The 17779-nt window shown below is 52.2% G+C and overlaps 2 protein-coding genes across 2 annotated transcripts; one reads left to right on the forward strand and one right to left on the reverse strand.

The window, feature by feature from the left end:
- Positions 1-341: 341 nt before the first annotated feature.
- Positions 342-8973, forward strand: EAH_00010450 (phospholipase A2 activating protein, putative; the record flags this gene model as incomplete). Its single annotated transcript, XM_013395145.1, has 17 exons — positions 342-356; positions 617-713; positions 1094-1245; positions 1600-1738; positions 1939-2037; positions 2418-2603; positions 3515-3576; positions 3775-3830; positions 4101-4173; positions 4869-5109; positions 5538-5646; positions 6148-6466; positions 6657-6742; positions 7254-7391; positions 7676-7770; positions 8597-8613; positions 8740-8973. 17 exons carry the CDS (start codon positions 342-344, stop codon positions 8971-8973), a joined length of 2118 nt encoding a protein of 705 aa, XP_013250599.1.
- A 551-nt stretch (positions 8974-9524) lies between these two features.
- EAH_00010460 (hypothetical protein, conserved) lies at positions 9525-16552 on the reverse strand (the record flags this gene model as incomplete). The annotated part of the gene is made up of 11 exons (XM_013395146.1): positions 9525-9623; positions 10644-11076; positions 11601-11654; positions 11847-11934; positions 12217-12313; positions 12681-13072; positions 13240-14726; positions 15106-15199; positions 15670-15751; positions 15986-16136; positions 16485-16552. The coding sequence occupies 11 exons, from the start codon at positions 16550-16552 to the stop codon at positions 9525-9527; spliced, it is 3045 nt and encodes a 1014-aa protein (XP_013250600.1).
- Positions 16553-17779: the final 1227 nt, after the last annotated feature.

Raw genomic sequence — 17779 nt, forward strand, 5'->3', positions numbered from 1 at the left:
GGTGCTGCAGGGTAGTACCAGCCACTTAGTTGTTTGGTTTCTACTGCATCTCGTAATCGTTCGTTAGTGATGTTTGCTGCTGTGGTTGCTGGCGTTGCTTTTGCTGCTGCTGCTGCTGCTGCCGCTGTTAATGCTGCTGCTATCATAGTATCGAATGAAACAGCAGCACTAGCCGAAGCCGAAGCACTCCCAGAAGCAGTAGCACTTTTGCTGCTGTTGCTGCTGTTAGTGCTGCTGCAGTTGCTAAGGTACTAGAAGAACTGCTGCTCCAAGACAGGCTCACAGTATTGCAGCTGCGGTGTTTATACACCGCACCATCCGTAGACATATTTATCTTTGAAATGTATTTCATTATAGTATATTAATTTAATTGCTTGGCTAATGTAAAATACTTCCTAGAAGACTGCCCTGTGTTCACCGTTGTCCCAGTGTAAACAAAATGCTGCAGCAGCAGCAGCAGCAGCTGCAGGAGCAGCAGCAGCAATAGCAGCAACAAGAGCCACAGCAGCAGCAAGATGCAATCAGTTGTGTGTTATTTCTAAACCAAGAATTTATAATAAAACCTCACAAACATAAGCAGACAAAGCCAGAGGGCGCTGCCTACTCCCTGCTGCAGATCCTGGAGAAGCAGCAGCAGCAGCAGCCGCAGCAGCAGCGGCAGCGGCGTCGGCAGCAAGTTCTTACTGCAGCCTACAAAGCAGCAGGCCTCCTTTGTAACCTGTAGCAACAGCAGCAACAACAATAGCAGCAATAGCAGCAACAACAGCAGCAGGAGCAGCGCAGGCTCTCCTCCCTTTATTATTTATTTTTCTTTTCCTCGCCGACGGTTAGGGAGAGCCTCCTGGGCAGCAGCAGGTGTACTTCTGAGTTGCTGTACGTACACCTGAAGCTGCAGCAGCAGCAGCAATAACAGCAGCAGCGGCAGCGCAACCATCAGCAGAAGCAGCAACAACAGCAACAGCAGCAGCAGCAGCAGCAGCAGCTGAAGGGAGCAGCATGGATCCTTCCCCCTTTCAGCTGGCCTTTCAAGGCCGCGCTCATTCTGCTGCTGTGCGTTGCTGCTGCTTGCTGCCTAATGGATTGCTGCTGACAGGGTCCCTAGACTCCACAGTGGTTGTCTGGCAGCAGGAGCAGCAGGAGCAGCAGCAGCAGGACGAGCAGCAGGCGCACGCGAACAACAACAACGGGACGGTTGGCAGCAACAGCAACAGCAGCAGCAGCAGCAGGAACGGCAGCAGGGCTGTGGTCGGCAGCTCGTTGGGGTGTATGTACACCCCGCATAAAGCGCTGAGGCATCACTCTGATTTTGTTTTATGTCTCTCTCCCTCTCTCTCTCATCCAGGGCAGTTCTTCTCTGGAAGCAAAGACCAAACCCTCTGCAGAGTATCTGCAGAAACAGGGGTTGTAGAGATGCATTACCTTGTAAACCCTAAACCCTAAACCCTAAACCCTAAACCCTAGCACCGTGGTCAGCCCCAGCTCACCACCCTAAAACATAGCTTCCCTATGCTGTTCAAGGCACCTAGGGGCTGCTGCCGTGGCTCCAAGGCAAGGGTTTAGGGTTTAGGGTTTAGAGTTTAGGGTTTAGGGTTTGTTCAGGGACACAAGAGTGCGGTCTGCTCCGTGGCGGAGCACCGAGGGTTTTTAGCTTCAGGAGATTGGGGAGGAGAGGCGAGGGTTTGGCGTCGTGATGATGGAGTCTTGCTGCATGTTTTGAAGCAAAACCACGCCTTTGCAGGTCTAAACCCTAAACCCTAAACCCTAAACCCTGAGCTTTGATCCCTGCATGGCAGCCCCTAAACCCTAAACCCTTACAGAGTGCAAAGAGCGGCTTACAGCTGCTTGTTCTTCCCCTAGCGACCTCTGTACTAGGGCCTATTACAGCCTAGGGTTTAGGGTTTAGGGTTTAGGGTTTAGGGTTTGGGTGGTGTTTTGCAGTGTGCTTGTGCTGGCTGGGCGAGGAGTTAGTGACGGGGTCTCAAGCAAAAAGTATTTGCTTCTGGACTGAAGAGGGGCAGCTTAAGAAGTGCATTGAGGGTGAGATTTCACGCTGCTGCAAACCCTAAACCCTAAACCCTAATCGGCCTTGGGTGAGAGGCGCAGCAGCCGCAGGGACGGAGGCACCACTCTTTAGAACACGCAACTGCAGCAGCAGCAGAAGCAACAACAGCAACATAATAGAAGGAGAGACAGGGCACAATGACAGCAGCAAAGCATAAGACCTAGGATTTAGAAACAGAGACAGAAGCAGATGTTTGAGACAGTCTGGGAACAGCAAGAAGCATGCAGGAGGAGACAGAAATATAAATAAACTCTTCTTCAGTATATGCAGTTATGCAGAGACAAAAAGAGACAGAAAAGGAGACAGAAGAGGAGACAGTTAGAACACTGCGCTGTGTCTCTTCTCTGCCTTGCAGCTGCTCACGAGGACATCATACGCTCTCTCGCCGCCCTTCCCCCTGCCTCCAGCAGCAGCAGCAGCAGCAGCAGCAGCAGCAGCAGCAGGTTTGTGAGTGTATCTAACGACCGGTGCATCAAGCTGTGGGGAGGAGACGGCCAATGCCTTGCAACGAAGCAGGACGCCCACGAGGCCTTTATCTTCGGTGAGTCTTCCGTCCCCTTTTGTCTCCTTTGCTTGTCTCTTTTATTTGTCTCCTTTTATTTGTCTCTCCTATTTGTCTCTTATTTGTCTCTTTTGCTTGTCCCCTTTGTTTGTTTCTTATATATATATATATATATTTTTGCTTAATTGTCTCCTTCATTTGCCTCCTCTTTCTCCTTTCGCTTTCTTTTTGTGTCTCCTTTTGTCTGCTTCTTTTGTCTCCTTCTGTCTCCTCCATCTGCCTGCTACTGTCTCGTTGTTTCTCGTTTATTGTCTCTTTTTGTCTTTTTTTGTCTCCTTTGATCTCTCTTTGTCTCCTCTTTCACCTTGCTTTTGCTGCTCGTCTGTCTTATCTTCTCTCTGAGCTCCTGTCTCCTTCGCATCTGTCTGTAGCTGTCTCCTTTTGTCTCTTTGTCTCTTTCCTGGGCTGTTTTGTCTTGTTCTTTCTTTTTGTCTCTCATCTGTCTTTAGCTGCTGTCTTTTCCTTGCTTCGTCTCCTTCCGTCTCTGTCTCTTTTTTCTTTGCTTTATTATTATTATGCATATTAATATATATATATTACATTATATTATTATATGTGGGTCTACGTTTGTTTATTTTTTGTAGAGCGCGACTGTCTCCCCCTGTCGCTGTGTCTGCTGTGCTGTGTCTGTTGTCTCTTCCTGTCCCCTTTATTAAGACATGCCTTTCTCTCTCTGTCTCTTTGTCTCTCTTTGTCTCCTCCACCTTATGCCTGTCTCCTTGTATCGATTAAACAGTGAGCCAATGCTTCTCTCGTTCTCATTCCTGCTGTTGCTGCTGCTGCTGCTGCTGCTGTTGCTGCTGCTGCAGATTGCTGCGTCTCAGCCTGTCATCCGGGGTGTATGTACACCGCAGGGGACGATGGTCTCTGCTGCCTTTGGAGAATTTCAGAGGCTGCAGGTCCCTCTGTCTCTCTGCTGCAGCAGCTGCAGCACCCAGCTACTGTCTGGCAGGTCCGTTGCAGCTAATGCTGCTCTCGCTGCTGCTGATGCTGATGCTCGTGGCGGTGCTGCTGCTACGTGCTGGTGTGGCCTCTGCTCCTGCTGCTTCTGTCGCTGCTGCGTCTGCTGTAACTGCTGCATCAGTTGTTCCACTTGCTGCTGCTGCTCGTGCGGTCCCTGCTGCTGCTGCTGCTGCTGCTGCTTCTGCAGGTAGTGGAGTTGCCCACAGGCGACGTGGCGACGGCGTGTGAAGACGGAGCACTGCGGTGAATTGTGTCTCCTTACTTTCTTCACGTGTCTCCTTTTCTTTGTCTTGTGTCTCCTTGTCTTTGCCATGTGTCTCCTTGTCTTTATCTTCGTCTTTTGCTCCCTTTTCTTTACGTTTGTCTCTTGTCTCTTTTTCGTTTTATTTTGTCTCCTTTGTTATGCGTGAATTCCCTCCCGTTGCAGCTCGGCCTGTCTCTTCCTGTCTCTGCTGCGGTTGTTTGATATTGCTGCTGCTGCTGCTGCTGCTGCTGCTGCTGCTGGTGTTTCAGTGTATGGACAGCAGATGAAGCGCGGGCGCTTCCGGCTGACGTCGTTGCTGCAGCAAGAGCAGAGGCCGATGCTGTGAGTCCCTACGCCCAGTAGCAGCAGCAACAGCAACAACAACAGCAGCAGCAGCAACCGAAGCAGCAGCAGCAATAGCAGCAACAGCAACAGGTGCAGCAGGGACAAAAGAGGATCCTTGCCTCCTGCCCGGCAGATAACGCTTCTATGTGGCAGACAGCAGCAGCAAGTGCTGCAACGCCACCAGGAGTAGCAACACCACCAACGGCAGCAGCAGCAGCAGCAGGTTGCGTTCTGTGCTGCAGGGGAAAGAGACAGAAGAGAGGGGCGAAGAGTTGGACCTGCAGCAACTGCCAACTGAAGAAGAACTCAAAGTAAAATAGAACAACGGCCTGTCTCCTTTTGTCTGTCTCCTTTTGTCTGTCTCCTCTTGTTTCTCTCTCCTTTTGTCTGTGTCGCCTTTTGTCTCTGGTTGCTGCAGCCGCTGCTGCTGCTGCTGCTCTGTTGTGTTGCCTCTCTTGTTGCTGCTGCTGCTGCTCTGTTGCGTCGCCTCTTGCTGCTGCTTTTGCTGCTGCCCTCTTCGGTTTGCTGTTGCTTTGTTTGCTGTGTCCAGTTCCCTCTGCTGCTCTCCTTTTGCTGCTCTCTGGGTTTCCCTCACTGCTGCTGCATTGGGCGTCCTCAAGATTGCTGCTGCAGCGCCGGAAGCAGCAGCAGCAGCAACAGGTGTTTCTAGCTGTCTCCTGTTGTGAATGCAGAGACGCATCGGTGCAAAGGATGGCGAATTGGTGGTACGTTCAGCAGCTGCAGCAGCAGCAACAGCAGCTGCAGTTAAGGCAAAAGCAGCAGCAGCGGCAGCAGCGAAGGGAACAAGAGCAGCAGCAGGCGCAGAAAAAGAAACAGAAACGGCAGGAGCTGCAGCAGAGAGAGCAGCTGCAGCAGGGGCAGCAGCTGCAGCAGCAATAGCAACAGCGAGGGGCGCACTGCTTGTGTGTTTAGGTATGTAGAAGGGGCGATGAAGCGGTTGTCTTCGGCTGGCAGCAGCAGCAGCAGCAATGGGAGTTCGTGGGGATGGCTCTGAACCCTATCAAAAACAAAAAGAAACAAAACAGAGACAAGACGTACTTCGCAGGAGACAAGGTCAGCCTCTTGCTGCTGCTGCTAGTACTAATGCTCCTGCTGCTGCTGCTGCTAAGGCCAACGCTAGTACTGGTGGCAGTGCGGCTGCTGTTGCAAGAGCAGCAGCTTTTTGCTGAGGCTGCTGCCGTTGCTGTTGCTGCTGCTGCTGCTGCTGCGTGCGGGATTATGTGGTATTGACATCGCCTTTAATGAGAGGAGGCGACGAGAGTAAGAAAGAGAGGGGTCTGCAACACAGGCTCTGCTGCTGTTGCTGTTGCTGCTGCTGCTGCTGCAGTTCTTTGCTGCAGGGGACTATGACTTTGTGTTTAATGTCGAGATTGGAGAGGAAGGCTCCTACAAGAAATTTCCGTACAAGTACGCAGTGGTTGGCTGTTACTCTCTTCAGCTAGCGAGCCGGTGCTGTAGCTAGCTGTGCAGCTAGCTAGCTATCTAGCTATCTAGCTAGCTAGCTAGATAGATAGCTAGATTATCAGCCCGGACGTAGTCTGGTTTTCGTGGGTTTGCTGGGCAGCAAGGCAGCTAGTTCGCAGCTAGCTAGCTGCTTAGGAAGCCGGCTAGCCAGCCAGCTACGTAGGCATTCACGCCACTAGAGCTAACGCAGCTACCCATTGCTGAGTTGCTGAGACACGTAGTCAGCTGGCTAGCTAGCTAGCTAGCTAGCTAAACAGGAACCTCTCGCTCCACTTCTTCGAGGCAGCAAGATCGCTGCGTTGCAGCTAACCTGCAGGAGGGAGCTAGCTAGCTCGCTAGCTAGGTCGCCACCTGTTGCAGCTAGCTCTAGCTCCCTATATATCTAGCTAGCTAGCCACCTGCTGCATCATCTAGCAAGTTACCTAGTTAGCTAGCTAGCTAGCTAGCCAGGATGGCCTGAGGCATGCTGCTGTGGGTTGTACGCAGCCGAGGCGAGAACCCGTTGGTGGTAGCTGAGAAGTTTATAGCTAGGGAGAATTTGCATAAGACCTACTTGCAGCAAATTGTCTCCTTTATTATCGCTAACAGCGGCGGGGCTGCAGGAGCTGTCTCCTCGGGGGCTGCCCCGTCCAGTGCAGCAGCAGCAGCAACTGCAGCAGCAGGTAGCAGCAGCAGCAGCAGCGGAGACAGCGTGCAGAAACGCTTCCCCGTGCTGGAGTGTGTCTCCTTTGTTAAAGCTAACATGGAAGGACTTAAGAAGGGACTGCTGGAGGCTCAGCAGAAACTCAAAGAACAATCAAACCAGGTCTGTTGTTTCTGCTGCTGCTGCTGCTGCTGAATGCGCTGCTGTCGTTGCTGCTGCTGAATGGGCTACTGCTGCCGCAGAATGTGCTGCTGCAGCAGTAAAAAGTGCCGCTGCTGCTCTTGCTGCCTGATGTACGGATCTTGAAGCGCGCATGCGGCTGTGGCTGTCGCTGCTGCTGCTGCTGCTGCAGGCCCAGCTGTCTGCACTGGATGAAACGTATCTTGTTGCTGCTCTCGACAAGCTGCGCAGCAGCAATTTTCTGAAGGAGAACTTCAGGTGCTGCTGCTATTTTTGTCTCTCTTTTCTTGTGTCTCCTTTTTCTTTGTCTTTGTTTATCTCTTTTCCTTGCCTCCTTCGTCGTTGCTTCTGTCTCCATTGCGTAGGTGTCTCCTGTCTCCGTTTATACTTCTGTTTGCATGCACACTTGCTGCAGCTGTCTCCTGTCTGAGCTGTCTCTGTAGGAAGGTGTCTCTCTTAGGGTTCTGTCTCCTCTTTTGTCTCTGTCCAGTTTGTTTCTTCTCTGTCTCCTCTCTCTGTGTTTTGTTCTGTCTCTCTTTTTTTTTCTCCTCCTTTGTCTCTTCCATGTCTACTCTGTTTGAATTGGGCTCCTCAGTTGTCTGCTGTCTCTCTGCGTTTGTGTCTGTCTCCTCGCTATCTTCTCCTTTTCTCTGTCTCCTCTGTGTCTCTGTTTCCTTCGTTGTTATGCCTCAACTTAGCGATATATATATTATATATATGTTTATCTGTCTCCTTGCTGCTGTCCTCTCTGCTGCTGCTGCTGCTGCAGGGCGAGCGAAGTGCACGTGATGATGCAGCAGCTGTCTCTTTTCCCTGCTGTCTTTCAATTGCCTGTCTTTGATTTGTGGCGTCTCTTCTGTCTCCATCCTCAGTACTCTATGGGCTGCAAGAATACTACAAACAACGGGTGAGTGCAGCTGCCAGCTGTCTGTACACCGCAACGTGTCTACTTTCTCCTGTCTCCTTTTATAGCACCTCCCCTTCCCACCTTCAGGCTGTCTCCTTCGTCTCCCTCACCCTCTACCCTGGACACGGCAGGCAATGCGGGCACATGCTGCTGCTTTTGCTATTGCAGCAGCAGCAGCAGTTGCTGCTGCTGCTGCTGCTGCTGCTTTGCTGTTACTGCGTAACCACTGTAGGGCTCTGCTATCCATTCTGCGGGTCATTTGCTCGTCTTGGCGTTTGCTGCAGATGGGACTTTGTGCAGCTGGCGCTGCAGCGCATCAAGGAGACATGTGCTGCAGCACAGCAGCAGCAGCAGCAGCAGCAGCAGGTGCAGGGAGCGGGTTTGTTTTTGTGTTGCCTGCGTTTCTTGTCGAACCTTCTTGTGCTTCCTACCAACAGGGCAGTGCTGCTGCAGCACGCGCAGCAGGTTTGTTATCCCTTTTCTTCTTGCGTCTCTGGCTAGCTGTTTGTCTCCTCCCTCTAGTGTAGCTAGCTGTCTCTCTCCGTGTCGCTGCGTGTGGCTAGCTGACTGTCTCCCTCGCTCTGTTTGTCTCTATTTGCATGGCTAGCTGGGGGTGTATGCCTGTCCTTGCCTGGCTAGCTACCAAGGCACCTGTGTCTCCTCAGCTAGCTAGCTAGCTAGCTAGCTGTCTGCCTCAGCGTGTCTCCTCTGCTGCTGCTTCGGTTTTTGTTTGTAGCCTCCGTTTTATCAGCGTGGCGTCCCTTTTTCTTTCCGCACAGACACAAATAGCTGCAGCAGGCTTCTGCTGCTGCTGCAGTTAAGCTACAGCAGCAGCGGCAGTCAGGAGCAGCAGCAGCAGCAGAAATCTGCTCCTTTCTGGGGAGGTGTGCGTGTGTGCTGCAGCTGCTCAGCACATTGAAAACAGCTGTCTCCTCACTGTCTCTCTTTAACTCGCGACCCTGCCGCCAGGCCTTCTGTTGTCTCCTTTTAAATTTGGCTGTCTCCTGCAACGCGCTTGGCCCCAACTCTTTGTCAAGGGAACACAAAGTAGAGGTCTGCTGCTGCTACTCCTACTGCTCTGCATGCTGCTGCTGCTCTGCGTGCTGCTCTGCATGCTGCTGCTGCTCTGCGTGCTGCTCTGCATGCTGCTGCTGCTCTGCATGCGTCTGCTGCTCTGCATGGTGCTGCTCTGCATGCTGCTGCAGCTGATGTTGAGCTTGCGGTATGCATCTGGGCACAGATGCTTGGGATGTTGCTATTGCTGCTGCTTCTGCCGCCGCTATTGCTGCTGTTGCTGCCGCCGCTATTGCTGTTGTTGCTGCTGTTGCTGCTGTTGCTGCTGCTTCAGTTGTGCGAGTTGATGATGGAGGTGATGAACACAGAGACAGACCCACAGCTCTTTTATCATTGTGTTGCGGGGGCGGGTACCCTGCTGTCTGATAGCGTGACACGGCAGCAGCTGCAGCAGCAGCAGCAGCTGTTGCAGCAGCTGCAGCAGCTGCTGCCTCCCCTCAACGAACGCGTCCACCCTGATCTACCTCTTGGTGAGGCAACACAAGAGCTCCTCAATCTCATTGCATGAGCATGAATGCATGCATACAACAAATCTGCATGCAGCCCCAACGCATGCAGCCCCAATTGTTTGTTTTGCTCATTCTCTCGTCTCCCATTGGCTGCCCTCCAGTGCCCTCAGCCTTTTAACTCTTCTAACGCCTCATGGGCTGGAATTTGCCTCGCCTTTCGGGCTAGCTAGCTAGCTAGCTAGCTGGGCGTGGCTAGTTAGTCAGGTAGCTGGGCATGGCTACCTAGCTGGCAACCTAGGCATGGCGGGCTAGCTAGCTAGCTAGCTAGCTAGCTAGCCAGCTAGCTTGCTGGGCCGTGCTATAGATTCGTGGCTGAGAGGATCTGCTCAGCCTCAGTTTAAATATGAGACAGAGGGGGGGGGTTGCCCTAAAACAGCATTCGCAGCAGCTGCAAAGTCGTTGCTGCAGCGTCTTCAGCAGCAGCACCAGCAGCAGCAGCAGGATTCGCTGCTGGGGCGTGCTGCTGTTGACAGGTAACTATTGTGTCTGCTGCGATGCTACGGTGGTTGCCGCTGCTGCTGCTGCTGCAGTTGCTCCATCTACGCAGCACTTAGCCTGTTGCAGATGCGTGCAGTGTACGTTCAGCTGCTTCTTCACCCGCTACAGCAGCAGGGACCTCAGGGAGACAGTCTAGGGCCTTTGCTAAACCCTAAACAACCCGAAACCCTTAAAATAAAGGCTATTAACCTGAGTGCCTCCGCATGCGCTCCTGCATGCATGCACCCTTGCATGCATGCATCCTTGCATGCATTCACCCTTGCGTGCATGCAGCTGCCTTGGGGGAGCAAGTGAAGACATTTTATTAAAGGCGAAGCATGTGGTGTTTTTAGAGACAAATTTTCGGCTCTTCTGTCAATGCGGTGGCGGCCAAAGGACTCTCTTGAAAACTTTAAAAGAGGCGTATCTCATGCATGCATACATACATGCATGCATGCATGCACGCATGCATGCAGATGGGGCCTGCAGACCGCTTGTTTGTTGCTGCGTCTGTATAGCGTCTATTGCAGCTGCGTCTGCTGCTGCAGTGTTGGTTATTCCTCTCCCTTTGTGTGCATATGGTCAAGGCAATTGTGTCTGAAGCTGCATTTGGCTGTCTCCATTTGAAGCGTTTAAGGGGAGTGTCTCCTTTAACGAAAGGACCTTCGCTTCCCTCTCTTCTCCCCAGGCTGCTGCATGCAAGGCGCTCGCGCTGCCGCGCAGTTCAGAGCAGCAGCAGAGCCTGCAGCACACAGCCCCCACAGGCAACGGCTTGGCTAGTTAGCTAGCTAGGTAGATAGATATCTAGCTAGCCAGTTAGTTAGCTAGCTAGCTGGCTAGCTCGGTACAGGGGGGACGTACTCGAAGGGGGCACCTCGCCGCTTGCTAGCTGCTGTCTCCTCTCTTGGCGGTATCTCCGCAGGAGGGCCTGGGAGCGCATGCATGCAGCCCCAACAGCAAACTGCAGCTTTATTGTGGCCCCCTGCTACTGCCTGTATACACCCCGTGAAGCTGCTTCGGGTGTACATACAGACAGACGACAGGTAAATGTTTTGCACCCCTGCTCGCACCCGTGCATGCATGCATGGGGGCTGTTTGCATGCGTGCATGCATGCAGGGCTGTTTGCATGCAGACGGAGGCTTGTGTGCATACAATGCATGCATGCAGCAAAGAAGGATTTATTTGTCTCACCTTGAGCACCAGCATGGCTTCAATCTTAGTGCTGCTGTTAACAGAAAAGGAGACATCGTCTCTAAAAATGCAGCGAAGCGCTTCAAGTACTTCTAGCCTAGCTAGCCAGTGTATGAAGCCCGGAAGGGCCCCGGGGTGTCTGAGGTCTCCGGGGTTTGCTGCTGCTGCTGCAGCAGCAACAGCAAACGTTGCCTCGTCCTCGCCGCCCAAGTTCAGTACCGACTGTTCTTCACCTTCGCTGCATGCACCCGTGTTGTTGTTGCTGTTGTTGTTGTTGTTGTTGCTGCTGCTGCTGTCCTGTGGGCCCTGCCCAGGGGGCCCTAATGATGGCTGTCTGCTGCTGCTAAAGCTGTTGCTGCTGTTAAAGGATATACCTCTCCTCCCACTCCAACGCTCTAAAGACAGAGACACATCGGCACCTCCTTGGCGGTCCCTATAGACACAAAAAGAGACGGAGAAAAAACAGAAACAAACCCGATAGGAAGAGACAGATAAAGAGACAGGTAAAGACACGGAGACAGATAAAGAGACAGACACAGATAAAGAGACAGAGACAGATAAAGAGACAAAGAAACCGACAGAAAGAAACGGGGAGGAAAACAAGACAGAGACAAGCACAGACAGAGACAGAGAGACAAACAAGGAGATAGAGACATAAAAGAGACAGAAAAGAGGCAGAAGGAGAGGCCGAGGAAGCAGAGACCAGGAGAGCAGCAGAGGCTGAGACAGAGACGAAGACAAACAAAGCATGGGGGACAGAGACAGCAACATAAAAGGAGACAGAGATAAAAACAGACAAAGACAAAACGAAGACAAGTGCACGGAAAGGGGCAAGGAGACAGCGGAGGAGAGCGCCAAGCAGAAGAGGTGCAGAGAGAAACACAAGACAGTTAGGGTTTACGGTTTAGGGTTTAGGGTTTGAAATGATTTAACACAAAACAGATTACTGCCCCCTACCCAAAGTCGCCCGGCATCTCCGCCACTCGCTTTCGGAGCTCCAACATGAGGCGCCTGAGGGCCGAAGGAGACAACAGCAGCAGCAGCAGCAGCAGCAACAGGAGACTCAATGTAGCATTCGGAGAGCTCTTGTTCTTGTTGTAGGGAGGGGAAGGCGCGTGCAAACGTTGCAAGATATAGGGTTTAGGGGTTAGGGTTTACGGTTTAGGGTTTAGGGTTTAGGGTTTAGGGTTTAGAAGAGTGCACCGAAGAGCTGCTACGGCATCTGGGGTTTCAGTTTTCTTGCCCCTCTCTGTCTGCTTTTGGCTTGCTGCAGGAGGGGACAGTCCTCGGCCTGAGGCATCATCCACCCACACCAGCAGCAGCAGCAGCAGCAGCAGCAGCACTCCCACATCAACAACAATTGCAGCAGCACCAACGACGTGCATAGCCCCACCTCGGCATGTATGTGCAGTAGCAGAACAGAAGCAAATTGCATGCAGCGGCAACAGAGAAACCGTTATACACTGCGCAGAACGAGCCGCAGATTAAAGGGAGAGGCAATCCAGCAGCAGCAACAGCAACAGCAGCAACAGCAACAACAGAAGCAGCAACAGCAGCTGCAACAGTAGCTCACTGCGGTAGGCAGGCTGGCGGTTAGCTGCTCGGCGAGCACTCGGAGTATGATGCTGCCTCAAGGTGCGGGTTTCTTCTGGGCTTAGCAGTTGTACTTCCTGCAATGCAGCCTAACCCTAAACCCTAAACCGTAAACCCTAAACCCTAAACCCTCATGACGGACCCCATATGCATGAAACGAAAGTTGGCGGGAGCTTTGCACACACGCCAGCGCAGCAATAGTAAAAGCAGCAGCAGCAGCAACAACAACGGCAGCAGCAACAGCAGCAGCAACAGCAGCAAAGATAGTGCAAAAGGAAGCGCAGCAGCAGCACCACCAAAGAAGCAGCTGCTGCTCCAACAGAGGCGCTGCTGCTGCCAGCCGCAGCAGCAAGCGCGTCAGCAACGGAAAACAATCTGGGTGTAGCCTGAACCAGCGTTCAAGGTTGAGGGTTTAGGGTTTAGGGTTTAGGGTTTAGGCTGTACGTGCTGAACACATCGATGCTTCCACTTGATTTGCTTCAGTGCAAACCCTAGCTCTCCGTCTGCTTCCTCTAATGCTTTTCGTGCTGCCATTTTCTGCCTTCGCTCCTTTAGAGGGTCCATCCAGTAGCTGCTGGTGTCTCGTTGCTGCTGCTGCTGCTGCTGCTGCTGCTGCTGCTGCTGCGGCCTCAAGGTTTCTCCCTTCATTGAAAACTCCTCTAAGTCCTCCAGGGAGACGCGAGACCCAAACATCAGGAAGCTGTAATCTTCGCTCAGTCTCTTCTTTCCTAGAGACTCTGATTCTGGTTGCTGCTGCTGCTGCTGCAGCTGTTCCTGCTGCTGCTGCTGCTGCGGCGGCAAAGAGGAAGCCAACCGCATTTCAGCTTCAGCAAGTGCTGCAGCAGCAGTAGCAATAGTACACAAGCAGCAGCAGCAGCAAACAGCAGCAGCAGCAGCAGCAGCAATTCGTCCATTTGGTAGCAGCCAAGCGTGTTGAGGCGTTTTGTGAGTTTGCTGTGCTGCTGGAGATGCAGCGGAAATGAATACTTGCAGGCACCCTCACCTACTGTTGCTTCTTCAGTCGCTGTTTGCTGTTCCTGCTGCTCCTCCTCCTCCTCCTTTATGCGTGGCTCTTCCTTGCTTTTCAGCCCCTGTTTATTCTCCTGCTGACCCCGCTGCTGCTGCTGCTGCACATCCTGCAGCTGCTGCTTTCTCCCATGCTGCTTCTGTTGCTTCTGATGCTGCTTCTTACGCTGCCCGTGCTCATCCTGCTGTTGTGGCTGTTGCTGCAGCTCGCTTTGCTGGTGCTCGTTCTGCTGCTGCTGCTGTTCGTTCTGTTGGTACTCTTTGTGTTTCTGCTGTTTCTGCGTATGTTGCTGCTGTTTCTGCTGCTGCTGCTGCTCCTGGTCCCGGCGTAGGCCGTCGTCTTCTCCTTCGCCTGCTGGCTGATATTCAGCTTCGTGTTGCAGTTTATCCTGCTGCTGCTGTTCTCGCTGCAGCGGGCCTTCTTGCTGCACTTCAATATGTGGTTTCTGCTGCTCTCGCTGCTCCTCGCTCTTTTCGTGCAGTTGCTGCTGTTGCTGAAGCTCGACTACCTCGTCATTTTGATGTTGATGCTGCTGCTGCTGCTGTTCGTCCTGGTGCTGCAGCCGCTTAGGGGTTTGCTGCCGTTCTTCCTGCTGCCCCGCTTGCTCTCCTTCCTGCTGCCGATCCGAGATGTGCTGCTTCTCTGGCTCTTCATCCGTGCTGTGCTGCTGTTCTTGCGACTCTTGTTGCATCTGACCCTCCTGCTGCTCGCGCTGCTGCTGCTCCTCTTGCTGCCCGTGCTGCTCTGGCTGCTGTTGCTGCGCTTGCTGCTCGTGTTGCGATTGCTGCTCATGAAGCCCATCTAAATGATGTTCTTGAGGCTGCTTTTCATCCTGCTCTTCCTGGTGCAGCTGTTGCGCGTGCTGCTGCTGCTCATGCTGCTCCGGCTGCTCTTCCTCGTGCTGCTGCACCAGCTGTTCCTTAGGCTTGTCCTGCTCCTTGTCTTCCTGCTGCTGCAGCTGATGCTCCTGGTCGTCCAGCTGCTGCAAGTGTTCCTCCCGTTCCTGCTGCTGGGGCTGCTGCTGCTGCTGCAGTTCGGTAGGTTCCTGCTGCTGCTGCTGCTGCAGCGCGTTTTGCATCCCCCGTTGTGGCTGGGACTCTCCTTCTGGCTCATGCTGCTCTTTCAGCTGTTTGGCCTCTTCTTCTTCCTGCTGCTGAATCTGCTGCTCCTGCTCTTGCCGCCCCTGCTGCTGCTGCTCGTGCTGTTGTTGCTGCTCATCTTGGCTCTGCTGCTCTTCCTGCTGCTGTGGTTGCGGCTCTTCAAGCTGCTTACTGTTTTCCTCGTGTTGTTGCTTCTCGTGCTGCTCTTCTTGCTGCAACTCTGTGCCCGCCGCTTCCTCAGCCTCCATTTTCCTCCGCCGCTGTTGCCGTTGCTGTTGCTGCTGCTGCTGCTGTCGCTGCTGCTGCTGTTGCTGTTGCTGCTTGTATGGTTTCCATGCGCCAGAGTAATTGCTTTTGTTTACACTGGATGTGAGGTGAGAAAAAGCCCACGGGGTTCGGGGGCGGGATCGAGTAGAGGTGACCTCGATATGGTATTCAAACGTAAACCCTAAACCCTAAACCCTAAACCCTACACTCTAAACAATAAGCCCTAACCTCAGATCTCGGGATAATTGAAGAGATGTTTAAGAACATTTGTATTCCTATTTTAAGCTGATCTATGCGCTTTGCTAGTAAGTGACCTCGTACAGCAAGGGAGGCTTCACAAGGCACAGCTGCAGCGCTGCAGCAGCAGCAGCAGCAGCTGCAGCAGTAACACTCTACTCAACAAAAGTCCTCTCCAGTACAGGATTTCCGGCGACAACCGCCTTCAGGGCCCTGCTACAGCAGCAAGACATTTCACACTTGCTGCAGCGGCTGCTGTAGCCGCTGCTGCTGCTGCTGTTGCTGCTGCTGCTGCTGATGATCGCGCTGCAGTTGCTGCTGCAGCCCCGCACCTGAAACAAAGCTTTTTACAGAGGCCAAAAAACAATTAAGGTGTTTTGGCTTGAGGGCTTATATTTCGAGGTGTTATGCTGCAGCGACCCGAGTAAGAACAACTGCAGCAACGAGCAGCAGCGGCAGCTTGAATAGCAAGTCCTTCTGCTCATGCTGCAGCTGCTTTTCTGTGGATAGATGCACTCGTCCGGCCTTCCATAGAGACACCTGAACAAGGTGCTACGCCTTTTGTTTCTGCTGCTTGTGCTGCTGCTTGTGCTGCTGCTGCTGCTGCTGCTGCTGCTGGAGTTCTCCCTCCTAAGCTCCGTTCCCACCACTCATCTGGGCAGGCCAGCTTCCTAGCTAGCTATCTAGCTAGCTGGGTGGATTGGGGGAGTGGATTCTAATGTAGCGTCGGCCTTGCAATGGGGCCCTTCAACAGAGAAAGCCCTGAGCTGAACCGCAAGCGCAGCAGCAACAGCAACAACACCGACGGCAGAAGCAACAGCAGCGCAGCTAGCATCAGCACAGGCAGCAAACAAGCGGCAGCTGGAGCTCTTCTCTGCAGCAACCTGCAGCATCACAGGCCAACGGGAACAGCATTAGCACACCGGCTGGCGCGATGCTGCAGCGAGCTGTCTGTCTCCTTTTCATAGCGGCAACAGCAACAGGCTTAAAGTGTCTCCTAGGCCATGCATGCATGACAGTCTGCCCCAGCAATATACGCAAGTTCTGTGCCTCAGACGAGAGGCAGGCTCTTATAGATCAGCAGCAACAGAAGTACAGCAACAGCGCAGCACACCAACCTCAGCTGCAGCAAGTGCGGCGGTAGCAGCAGCGTTAGTAGAAGCAGCATCAGTAGCAGCACCACCAGCAGTAACCGAAGGCTCCCTTGCTGGCAAGAGCTGTAGCAGGACCCTATTTTGCGTGGCCAGTGATGAACAATCAACAGCATCCCTGAACAAACCCTAAACCCTAAACCCTAAAACCTAGGAGTCACAAAGAATGCCTTGTTGGCAGCTGAAGGCTGCTGAGCCTCCTTAAATGCATTTAGCTGCATGCAGCTCTCAGGTGTGCATACGCCCTTTGGCAGTGACTGTGCTGCTCGCAGCCTTGTGTTTGTGGGGTCAAGCTTCTGTTCCTGGCTGCTGCTGCTTATGCTGCTGCCGATCCGAGCAGCAGCAGCAGCAGCAGCAGCAGCAGATCCACGCCGGATCGGTCTCCAGGCAGCTCCTGCTGCGGCACATCCACATGAGTCTCTGCTTAAAAGCAACCCCTGCCTCCCGGTCTTTTCTTCCCCTTTACACTTTCTTGTAAGCGCTGCTGTCTCCCTTTTGGTGCAGTTCGCGAGCTCCAAAGCCAAGGAGACACATTGAGAAGAGACGCTTAAAGCCCTTTGAGAGGGCTTCAAGTGCCACTCCCCCTACTGCTCTGAGCCACTCACCGCTGCAGCAAAAGCAGCAGCAAAAAGAAAGCTATACGTGCACTGACAGCCCCAATAGCACAGAAGAAAGAGGGATGCTTCTTCTGTCTCTCTTTCCCTTCAGAGGAGAGGATGTAAGCATAAACATACAGAGTGTCTCCTGTGTCTCCTTCTTAAGAAAGTGGACAAGTTGAAAGCTGGCGGCAACCACAAAGGGCTTCAGCTGCAGCAGCAGCTGCTGCTGCTGCAGATGCAGCAGATTAACTTGCACAACAGCTGCCAGCTGCCAGCAAAGCCATCCAATGGCTGAGCCGCCAAATATATATATATATATATATATATCTAATATACTATATGCAAAATACAATATACTCTGTACTATATTTCCTACTGTTGCAGCTGCTGCTGCTGCTGCTGTTGCTCGCGTTGGTGTCGATCTTGATACTCAAATATATGTTTGCATATATATGCCTTTATTAGAGTATTAACAGATTTATTATTATAAAATCGATAATAAGTACAATAATTGTTATTAAACTATATCAATAATAATTATTATTATTTTTATTACTATATATATAAGTATCCCTCTCTCCGTGAGAGACTCAGCGTGAGCCTCTCGATGCTGTTTTCAAAATGTAGGACCTTCATGAATGCGTGGCTATAATATCTCTTTCTTTTTTATTATTGTTTAATTAGATTAAAATAAGTGTGCATGGGCCCCTAACTGTTTAGGAAGGTTAAATTTCCTAAACAAAAACACCAAGAATGAGATGCAGCAACCCCTGCGGCGTATGTACAGCTATCAAACCTCCTGCAGAAGTGTTTGCTGCAGCATCAAACTTTTTGTTGCTGCAGCAAACACTTTTATTTTTCTAGTCTTATTCTCAGAATGTCTTTAAAAATAAACAAACAGAAGCCCTACTGGAGAGAATACAGCAGAGAACCTAAGCCAACCTATACCAGCTGCCCCAATAAAAGGGAATAAAGGATTAAATGCTTATTTTTAATATAATATATAATATAGTTACAAATTAAATATTTAAATATCAGCACAGAGTCGATGAGAAGAGGAGGAAGACCGCGGCGGTGGGTTTGGGGGGCCCCTGGGGGCCCCTCACCCGTTGAGGCCCCCAACGCCTTCTTTGATTATTTCTCTTTTCTGCATTTATATCTT

The sequence above is a fragment of the Eimeria acervulina genome, genomic scaffold, assembly GCF_000499425.1.
Source record: "Eimeria acervulina Houghton genomic scaffold, Eah_scaff53, whole genome shotgun sequence".
In the NCBI taxonomy this organism is placed as follows: Eukaryota; Apicomplexa; class Conoidasida; order Eucoccidiorida; family Eimeriidae; genus Eimeria; species Eimeria acervulina.